At 32.2% G+C, this 11,903-nt stretch overlaps 1 protein-coding gene across 6 annotated transcripts in view; it reads right to left on the reverse strand.

Moving 5' to 3' along the window:
• Positions 1 to 730: 730 nt before the first annotated feature.
• Positions 731 to 11,903, reverse strand: part of EPHA5 (EPH receptor A5) — a 408,061-nt gene continuing 396,888 nt past the window's right edge. For 4 of the 6 annotated variants that reach the window (XM_005887234.3, XM_005887233.2, XM_005887236.2 and 1 more), the window contains one exon: positions 733 to 5,484. In XM_005887234.3, the coding sequence (XP_005887296.2) occupies positions 5,379 to 5,484 (106 nt within the window). In that variant the 3' untranslated portion in view covers positions 733 to 5,378. Of the gene's footprint in view, positions 5,485 to 11,903 lie in introns of all 6 variants that reach the window. The other 2 variants (XM_070372469.1, XM_070372467.1) reach the window with 2 other exon arrangements.

The following is an 11,903-nucleotide window of genomic DNA, read 5'->3' on the forward strand; positions in this document are numbered from 1 at the left end:
TTATCAGTAAAGCAGAGACAATAACATGTACCTTAAAGGTAAGTGTAAAAAATTGTAATACAAAATAGTGCATTCTAATTATATGCTAATTAGCCTTTCCATCACAACCCCATCACTTCAACCTGGTCAAGAGTGTCTACTTGCAGGAAAACTTCTTTTATCACAACATCTTTATATCTCTGTAGCACAGCAAGAACAAGACTAGACTACTTGCTGAGAAAGTATTCATAGTCTTCACATGAGAGTAAAGCAAATATCAAATGTTATCCCTTGTCATAGTGGTTTTTTTTTTTTTTTTTTTGCACAGGCAAAGGAGTTAGGGATTATTTCCACAGGCATGGTGATGTTACTTTTTATGAATGTAAATGCAAACCAAATACAAATATGATTCATTCCCTTGAATACAATAGATTGTTTGCTATGCTCTTTACAGGAGACCAGTATGATACAATACAGAGAAGAAGAAGAGCATTTACATTTAAAGACAGTCCTGTAAGAATGCAACCCCTCGACCCTATGCCATAAGCACATGCTTGTTGATGAGAAAGGCATCAGAACGTCTTTTTGTAGATAGTACACAGTTTTCTGCCTTTTTTTTAGTACTGTTGTATAACACTGTCACAAACTTCTAATTAGGTTTCACATAATTATGTTCATGTCCAATAATCTCAGTGTCAAACTCTAGTTGCAAAATATATTTGAATGCAAAGATTCATGAATATGTCTTTGAGGGAATGGATGCTCATTGCATTTTAATATTTAGCATTAGAAATCCCAACATGTTTATCAGAAGGAACTGAAATCATTATACAAAGATTGCAAGTTTAAAGTCTTTTGGGGGAGGGTTAAGCATGACAATTGGAATTAACTGTATTCAAAGGGTTTTTTATTTTCTGAAAAAATATAAAATTTTGTATCTTACACTACAAAAAACATGTACACAAACCAAATGCACACAGAACTTCAAATGGAGAAAAAAAATACAGAAATTCTAGTTCTTCCTTGAATTAATGCTGAGGCATGGATTTGAGCAATCCCAGTGCCTAACACAGAATAAAATAACTCTATACTGTTGCTTATAACCTGCCTGAAATTAAAACATTAAAATAAACATATTAACAAACGACTGAGTCTAAGTTTTATTCTCAGACTATTATAAATTAAATTTACACACTTTTTAAAAATAATTAATTGTAAAACTAATAGCAGTCTAAAGAAGAACAAATACGTTGACCACTGAGACTTCTACTGTTAAGACAGCCCAGCCTGAATAAACATGACGTATTTTGCCACCATCAACTTTTTTCATTTACATTTAGAAGAAACAAATGACATTTGATTCTGATTATTATAAAAGACTCTTTTAAAAAAAAGAATTGGTGTCTTTTCCTAAGTAATAATTATGTGGTCATTCTGAACAAGAACATTCAATCATCTATGTGTAAAAAGACTTTTTCATAAATCAACAAGAAATGAAAAGAAAGTTCTTATCTATTTCTTCTTTGATACATTGCTATGTAATTAACAGCATAATAGAGAAAATATTCAATGTAACCAGCTGTGCTACAGAGTTGAAAAAATGATGACTTATTCTAGTTATTAATTCCAAATAAAACTAGCACTTTGTTTATTCATTATCATCATCATCATCTTATTGTTGATCATCTACTTTTATTTTGAGGTTACACATCTGGCAGGACATAAGCAAAGACAGTTTGCTATCATACTTAGCTTTCTTTTTTCTTATTTTTAGAAAGAACAAAATGATAAAAGAGTCTTATTCTACTATGGAACATCATACATCTAGTAAATTTCTAACATCTGACTCAACTGGCATTTGCCATCCAATGCACGATTACAGTAAAAAAATGTCTTCCATAGGTAAGTATCTCTGCTTGTGCTTCTGAGAGCCCACTTTATATGGGAGAAAGAATGGTGTTTAAAAAAAAATCTTTTAACTTTCACATGGAGATTAAATAGCAGACATGCAAACACATTAAGTGCTCAATGATATTAATTTTCCATTTAAACTTGAGATAGGAAACTATTTCTTCACCATTGCGCACTGGTTAGAACTCTTACAAACTGAGTTAAGATTGTTCTGTATTGTTTTGACAACTCTAAAACTAAGAATACTGATCACATGTAAGTTTAGATAGAATATTAGAATATAATTTTTACAGTAATCCTACAACTTCAGAATACTGACTTGGTGATTAAAACACAAGAAATAAAACACAGGCACATTAATTTTTTTTAAATGGGAAAATTGAAATTTTTACCTTTTAACATACAATGCATACATTTTCAACGGTCAAGAAGAGAAACTGAGTATGTCATTTTTACATGCGAGCAAATGGCAAGATTAGAAAACAAATTATGATTGATAAAAGTAGTCATTGAGTGACTTCAACAGATATCAGTAAGTTGAAAATTATTTTCTGCTTGTACACCTTTTTCAAAGTTAAACACTGAGAAAGACTTATGGTCTAAAGGTATTGCTATTGTTAAAATAACATTATGTTTAATTTGACAAATCTATCTCATGTACTAAAATTATTGAATCTGTGTTTCACTTTTGGTTGTCTGCTGGGTGACAATATTAACCAAAAGAATAAGAAATTACACAATCAAGATTTGTCAAACTTTGCCCTGGGTTACTGCCTCACTGTATTTCACAAAAGCTGCTTCTCTCCTTGTTCCACTTCTCACATTTATAGATGAGATTGGCACTTCCCAATTGGTGACATATCCAGTGGAGAACAAATATTTTAGAAATAAATTATTTCCTCTTTTTTGAGGAGGAGTACATCATATAAAATCATATTGACATTCCTTAGAAAATCTCAACCAAAGTGAGATAGGGATGAAAGCTATGTTGTTTATTTAACTTTCATCTCAATTTACTTTTGTAAATATACATCAAGGTGGCAAAAGAGGCAAACAAATTTAATTAAAATTAATTTAAAATATCTCTTATGAAAAAGAGAAAACCTTCATTAAAACATCAAATTCCAATCACTTAGATATACTCCATCCTGACCTTGCAATCATCTTTGAACACATAAAGCTGGAGAACAATTTAAATATATTTGTTATGTATATAACTTGATAGACTTTGGCCAGTCCATCAAATTTAATTTTATGGCAGTTTACCTTTTAAATCAACAAATCTGTTCTTACTTGAAGTTTCTCAATTGTTACTTTATCACTTAGATTAGGTTGGTTTTACAAAATTCAATAAGTGCAACACAATCTCTGATTATTTTGTACAAAAGGAATTAGTTTACTATTTTTCCTGAAATGAACAAATGCATCTTTCATAAAAGTGATGCTTGCTTACTTGTGATTTCATCAAGACAAACTTGTATCCATCTCTAGTTTCTTCAGAAATTTCACTAAACTGAAATAATTAAGCATAGTCTGTGTGGACCCATGGTACAGTATATACCTATAAAGAATTATAGCTCTATTTGACAGGACTCAATATATCATTTGAAATTGTTTAAAACTCTCTCCCTTTTCCTCCCTATATTCTTTAGCAAAGAGCTACTTAAGTGAAGGTGGGTAGGGTAAAAGGAAGAACTTATTCCTATACATGCTAACGTTTGACTGAAACAGGTGTTTGGGAGAGAGAGGGGGAATACTGACAATATAATGCAAGTATGTTCCTTACGGATGTCACTAATCCAGGCTACTCCAATACACTATTGCTGTTGACAATCTGAAGTAGGCTGTATTTTGTTTAAATGCTGTGCTTCTTGAATAATCATGTCATTTCATGATTTATAAAGTGTAATAATACAAAAGAACTTGGTTATTTCACCAAGGAGTTCAGTTTTGTTCAGGTTCTAATAAATAGTTTAATTTGTATTACAGCACAAATATCACTCTTCACCAAGTTTGGTACATGGCATGTACATAGGACATTTTATATTTCTTAATAAGGCCAATTGAATAGCACATTAGAATGACTCCTCAAGATCAATTCAATGTAACTGAATATAAGATAAAATTACCAAAGGAAAAAACAGCCATCAACAAATAAAACAGGTCAAGTCTTGCCATAGAGAAAATTCTAAAAGGAAAAAAAAAAGATGGATGTATTTGACATCATTCCATTTCTGCTTTAGTATCAAAATTTCTAGAGCCAGGCTACAAAGGAAATGGTTACAAAGGATTAACACTTAGGAGTAATGCTTGGTGCTATGTGCTGGATTTAACAATATTAACAGAAGTCTGCACAGTTAAATCCTCCTACATCCTGCTGAAAATGTGCCCTTTGGTGTCAACTTTTCTTGACAAGATATTTTCTTGGACTCAGAAAGGTGAAATTTCTTACAGGGGTGCAAGATTAATGGCTAGAAGAACTCCATTGTCACAGATATCACAAAATGTTTTTAAAACACCAAAGGGGATTTAGTCTTATAGACATTTCCTGTTACTGAATAGAGAGATTTAGCAGCTTTTGGACACATGAGAGGAAAAAAGACACAAGCTTGTGTTAGATTTTGTTTTACTGCTTCCCTATTTCTCCTATTTCTAATATACCCTGGAATGTGTGTTCCTGAATGTTGCTAAAATTAAAATACTATTAACAATGCAAGCTGAATGGTAATACACACATGTGCAAGCCACACACACACAAAGCTCCACCTTAAATTGATTCCTGGGTATACAGCAAATTATACAGTATATACACATTTATTACCTAGTAGTATCTAGAAGAGCAACTAAAAGTAAACTTTATAACACAGAAAAATAAATATACACCCTGTATTGTACTTGTCCTTGATCAAGCAACATGTTTATACACTAGTTTCTATAATTTAATGCTGTGTAACAGCATTCAAAATTACAAAAGAAGAGATCTATTTAGAAATTATCTAACCATATTGCTCTTCAATACACTTTCGTAGACAATTAAGACTTGAAGTAAACGTCAGTAAATTGCAGCTTTTGTTAGCCTACAGATGGCTATCAAACTTTCCTTTCAAGTAGATTCTTGGAAGTTTTGAAAGGGGCTGCCTTCATTCAGTCTAAAAAGGTGCTATATATAGTTATATATTTCATGTATAAAATTTTGTAGAAGTTGGGAGAAGGATGTTGTTGTTGTAATACAAGGTAGTGTTTAAACTTCATGTTCTTATTCCATGCAGGTTATATTTGCTTCATGAAAAATGAAGACACCAAGAGGAAGATAAAGAGATTTTAGTAAAACACTGATTACAAATTCTGTGGCTGAAACAAATGCTTTCTTAATGTTTAGAAATCGCTGAGTTTTCCCTTTTTCCCCTTTGTTTTTTGTTAAAATAAATCTCAGAGCTTGTTTACAAAGTGCAGAGTCATTCACTTGACGAAGTGACAATAAACTGAAGTTACAATGGCACCATCCCGTTGACCAGCTGCACCTTCATTTCTTGAAGGCTGTTCATAATCTTCTTCTGGTGACCAACAAGAGTCACTCCAAGCCGTCTCAAATCCCTGCATGAAGAAAGCACACATTGGATGTATGTATTGACTCAGTTTGTAGCACAGCACAATACCTCACGTTGGCAAAGAGGCAAACCTTTTGCAGAAGCTAATTAGATTACAGTCCCAATTTAGATATATGGGGTCCAATTTTCAAATGCAGGCTCTAAAATTGTACCTTAGAATCTATTTGCAGTCAAAAAATATTTACAACACGAAGTTATATATATATATATATAACAAATATATATATATATTTGCCCTCCTCTTTTGGATTTTTCGGATGGCACACAGCAGAGAAAAAACAAATTTGCACATGTTACCAATAAATATTTAATTAAACGGTACAATTTCATTGCATGGTTTTGAAAACGTGGACCTACAATATGAACAAGCACTTTTTATTTTACTAAAAGAAGTAAGCATAAAATATACTTTAAAAAATTTCATAGGTAAGCATTCGAAGACCGACCTTTTCAAATGACTCAAGTCAGCACAATCATTTTATATATCGGGTATCTTCAGGGGATAATCATCACTACATTGCTCTGATAATGCTTAAAATATTTTATTTTTCACTTGGAATCCATAGTAGCACAGCTTTCTTCCTTTATCAAATATATCTTGGTTCTATTGGCGTTTAGAGCATTCTGAAGATTACACGCTATCAAGAGATCTTTTCAAAAGACATTTTTATATTATTGCTTTTTAACAAGCTTATTATTCAAAATAAACTTACAAATGTTTAGATTCCTAAACTAATAGCATATTATGGCACTCAAAGCCAGAGCTCATGGTTTTTAAATATTATTTCACAGGATATCCAGGAGTTCTATTTTTCCAAAATATGCATTTGACATATATAATAATTCAGATATGTTTGACAGATAACAATGTTAATTATTAAAAAAACTGAGCATTAGTGATTCAAGATTTTTCAATGACAAGATTTTAAAATGTTTGCCATGTTATATTTCTTTAGATAATTACTCTGCTTAACACATTATGCATTCAGTAAATGTACTAATTTCAGACTGTCCTAGAATTCTTTATAATTGGATTCAATTGCACTGGAATTATAGGTAAAACTGAATCATTTTGGACACTCAAAAAATCTCTTAATTATCAGAAGGTAGAAATTGAGTAAATGGAGCTCTATGTGTATTAGTATTGGAAATATTATTTATCTAAGAGATATGGATTTGTTCCCTGGGTCAGGAAGATAACCTGGAAGAGGGAAGCCCACTCCAGTAGTCTTGTCTGGAGAATCCCATGGACAGAGGAGCCTGGTGGCTACAGTTGGTCCATGGGGTCACAAAGAGTTGGACGCAACTGAGCAGCAGAGTTGAAGCGACTTAGCAGCACCAGCAAGTAATACATTAGGTGTCTTTTTCCTTTTATGTTTTGTTGATTTCTTATGAGAGTTTTAGCAAATGGCAAATAGCTAAAGAAAAAGCAATGAACACTTATGGTGGAAACATTTCTTTCTTTGAATGTAAATGTGAAACATTTAATTTAGAAATTATTATAGCTACAAGACACCAGAGTATAATAAAACTAAGAACAATGAGGCAATGAAGACAATCAACAAAACTTAAAAAGCAATAAAATTTCGGTTTAAACAAAATCACTATTGTTAGTTATGAATGGTCTTTCTTGGTGGCTCAGCTGGTAAAGAATCCGCCTGCAGTTGAGGGAGACCTGGGTTTGATTCCTGGGTTGGGAAGATCCCCTGGAGAAGAGAACGGCTACCCACTCCAGTATTCTGGCCTGGAGAATCCCATGGACTGTATAGTCCATGGTGGGGCAAAGAGTCGGACATGACTGAATGACTTTCACTAGTCATGAATAGATTGTAAAACAGCTAATGGCAGACAACATAGGAACAAAAGAGATTTGAGTTTAATCTTGTCTTTTTCAATTAAATCAGGGTTTCTGAGCCTTGCCCCTGTTAACATTACAGGCTGGATAATTTTTTGTTTGTAGAGGCTACCCTGTGTATTAAAGGACATCTGCCAGCATGCCTTACCTGGTCCCACTAAATACCAGAAATACTGGATGGCCACTGGCCCTTTGTCGTAACAAGACAAAATGTCTCCAGACATTGCAAAGTGTCCTTTGAGTGGAAAAATCTCCCCTTAAGAAGCATTGAGATAAATATAATAAAATAGGTAACAATTAAGATTGTCCTCTTCCTATATGATAGGAAAATATATAAGCAATATGATATAGATTTTTGTTAATTTCCTTTTGTGGATCAGAAAACAATTTCTCATTTCTCTGAGATATAACATTGACCAAAGAACTTCAAATTACATGCAAACATTGATTAATCTGTGAAATGAGAAATCTGTATATATAACATCAAATATCCAGAATTCCAAAAGAAAGAAGATATCTAATGAAGGAAACAAAACACATGATTATTTGACTGAATCTATGGTAATCCAGTCTATACTTCATGGCAACTACAGTTATGGGCTAATTAACACTGTCATATTTCCAAATGTAACATGAATTATGAAGACAATTTATGGGTGCTCACTACCAACTTTTGGACTTAAGTCAGGAGAAAAGGGGATAAAATTTCTTAACCTGAAAGCAATCTCTACTAGAGAATGTAAATAATTAGAACTTGAAATAAAGTTTAAAACATATGTTTTATCATGTGTTTTGTAAACCTACATGTGATTCTGACAAAGGTTTGAAAGTACTGATTTAATATATACATACTTAAACTGCAGAATCCATATGGCTAATCCAAATATTAAGAATGAGTTTTTGAAAATAGCTATTATAGTTATTCTGACAGACCTGAAAAAATATTACAGACTTTCCTGCTCAAACAGGGTGAACTTTGCATGTATAATACCGAAACCTTAATTTAAAGTGTATGTGTTTCTGGAGTGTGGTGCATGGGCGTAAGTGTGTATGTATTCCATATTCCAACTCTTGGTTGCTTTGCCTCTTATGAAATCACTAGTTTGACTTATTTTTTTTCCCACTGTCTTAATCTGTTAATATATGTAAATATAACTTTATTCTCTGCAAATAACCACAAGAAAGAATCTGGTTCAGTGCTTTGGGAATTTACATTTTTCATGACATCTATATCATGCTAAAGAATGAATATTTTAAGGAATTGTATTTGATTAATACAGTTACAGAGTTTGTGTTTATAGGCAAATAAAACCTGACCTTTTCCAGAACATTTCATATATCTAGATGTTAAGTTAAATTTGTTTAAATTTTCCCAAGCACAAATTTTATTTAGGATCATCTTATGACCTGATAATCCCTTAACATTCATACAGAATTTCAGACCAGTGAAATTCTCTATCCTTCTCCTCTCTCTAACATTTCATCTCTCTTACATTTCACCTCCCACCTCTATCTACACCTCTTTCCATGGGATAAATGGAATTATGAAAATACAGCACTCAGTTTTACATACTGCCATAAATTATGTGTCTTTAATGGAATGCTGTTTTTGAGGTCTGACCTGTCATTTCAAAAGCTGACAAATTAATGTGCAGAGAATTAGAAAGTAGCATGATTATAATGCATGCAATGTACGTTTATACAGTGTGATTTTAAAAATGTGGGGAAAACCAAGATTACTCATGCAGTTAAATCTGTTCTCAGGAGCAAAGTTTTCTTTAAAAATTCCATTTAATATTTTCCTACTAAAATTACAAATAAGAATTAAAAAGGTATTAGGAAAATGTTTCCTGTAAAGGTTAAGTAACTTTATTCCAATATTGATAAATACATTATGGTATTTTCTTTTATGTAGCTTTGTCTCACATTTTTGTGATTTTCAATAATTTCTATTTTACTTCTTAAAGCACCTATTAAATAGTCTATTTAACAGTAATAATGTAAGAAATTTGATAAAAATAAAAGTATTTTCCATTACATGATAAAGGTGCTACTCTATGAATATTTTTGAAAAAAAAATACTTGAAAATGTGTTATTTTACTCATTTCATTTATCTATATAGGAGTTTTTGTAGCAAGGGAAAGTTTTAGGTGTGTCCCCTTACATATATGATACTAATTTTATCATGACCACGTGTAATCTTAAGTAATACCCAAAGCCAATTTAATGATAATAAACTAAATTTCAGCATAGGCTTATGAATCTAAACATGATAGACTGATATTGTTACATAAAAAAGTTTTAATTTTGTCAACAAAACATGATTAGTTTTAGAAAAGCTGTAAATATAATGAATTGCCCTTGTTGTGACAACATTCCAATCTTTTTTTAAATGTTATTTCTTAATATAAAATAATGGAAAACACTGGTATTATGGTGTTAAATGGCAGAATGAAAAGTAGAAACTAAACAGGAGGTTTAGTTGATGTTGGAGCCAACTCTTGATTATTCAGGATGTAATTTATCCACTGGTATAGGAAATGTTCCCTTACATTCTTCTCCCTTCTGCTTTACACATCTTTTAGCCATATCACTAGTACTTAGCTCCACCAACACAGGCTGGATAGGAGAAGGGAGAAGAGAGGTTAATGAACATTCACTAAATTTCAGTGTTTATTCTTATTGTCATAGTTTTATGATGCAATTGTATATTTGGGATTTTTTTTGGTCACTTCAAAGAATCCTGATAATCATATATGTACTGTACAAGGTATACATATATCTTGGCAGGGAGGACTTAACCATGACCTGGCTATAACTTTCAATGGATGAGACCTAGTGAGGGTTCAGTTCAGTTCAGTCACTCAGTCGTGTCCGACTCTTTGCGACCCCATGAATTGCAGCAGGCCAGGCCTCCCTGTCCATCACCAACTCCCAGAGTTCACTCAAACTCATGTCCATCGAGTTGTGAGAGTTACACTGGATGTTTTAGCTTATGCAGAACACGGAGGATATTAAGTACTCATATGTGTTCTTTAGGCATATACTAAATTATGCATAATGACTTTATCAATAAGTTAAATTTGAGTAGAAGGTAAAAGTGAAAGTCGCTTAGTCGTGTCCGATTCTTTGCGACCCCATGGACTGTACAGTCCATGGAATTCTCCATTTGAGTTAGTGGGCACAAATTTTGGCTCCAGATTTGCTACACTTAATTTTAATATTTTAAGACCTCAATTCAATAAATAAATAAGTAAATAGGAATTGCTTCAGCTTACACATGATTGGTATAATAAAGTTTATTGGATTTTATTCATTTTCTGAATAATCAAAAGTTGACAGTACTGATCTGACAAGAAGTTTAAAAAACAGCTGTGCTACTGTCCTTAATTCCAATATTTGGATTCAATGTGCAACTCACCTCAAGCTCACAGATCCCCCTGTAGACCATAACTCCCTGCACTTAAACGCCATAGTACAGATTGCATCATTGCTGCTACAACAATTGTTGTCATATGAGTACTGCACACAGAACAGCCAAGGTTAGGCACAGAGAACAGCAGACAGAAACATCTGAAGTTGAAAGCCACTTTTGTTGAATACATTTTAACTCTAAATTCTAAAAATATTTCATTTCTATTCCACATCAAGCCTTACATATATGTGCTGGCCAAAAAAACATAAATAAAATTAAACCTCTATGAAGGAAATTTTCACCAAAGTATGTGGTTCTGAAAAATTATAATTGTTTCCTCTTCCTTATTCAAAATCCATCATGAGAACAAATTTGATGGCACAAATTACATTAATAACATATTTTTCTTAGGTATGTATATGGCAGTTTGGTCTTTTGCTTTATATTAATTAATTTTAACTTTTTTCAAAGCATTTCTTACAGTATGAGTATATTCTTCCAGTTCTCAGTTTCAAAATTATGCTCTGGCAATAATACTGGTATATTTTATTTCATTATAGTTTATACAGGCTACATAAAATTATTATTTAGACATGCGCCTAGTGACTAAACAACAAAAAAGATCATGTAGAAATAAATCTTTAATTATTTAAGATTTTGTCTTTGTCTTTACTAATATTTTAGCTCCTTTGCCATAGTCCTTGATAATGACTGGCTTTTTTTTTTTTTTTTCTTTTTGGTCAAGAGCAAGCAAAATGCACATATAGTCTTTTTTTTATATTCTTGACCAAACAAGTAACTGATTACTCATTCTTCTGTGCGTTATTTAACATAACATTTTGATAAATACGTTCTTACTAATAGAGGGAAAATGTGGTCAAAATACAATAAACAAGAAGACATGTGTTGGACTCTCCAATAAATCGGCTTCACTTAAGTTTGGCTGGCTCAGTTCCTCGTAACGAATGTGGTATTTATAGTCCCAGGAAACTGAAGCAATTGACACATTGACACCAACATTTCTCTGAACAGGAAGATGTTGGTAAGTCTCTTAATTTCACCTTATTCTTAGGTCAGAGTAAATAAATTACACCATAAAATATATGAAAGGAGGCAATACAGAAGGCAACATGC

This window comes from Bos mutus, chromosome 6, assembly GCF_027580195.1.
Source record: "Bos mutus isolate GX-2022 chromosome 6, NWIPB_WYAK_1.1, whole genome shotgun sequence".
Taxonomy (NCBI): Eukaryota; Metazoa; Chordata; class Mammalia; order Artiodactyla; family Bovidae; genus Bos; species Bos mutus.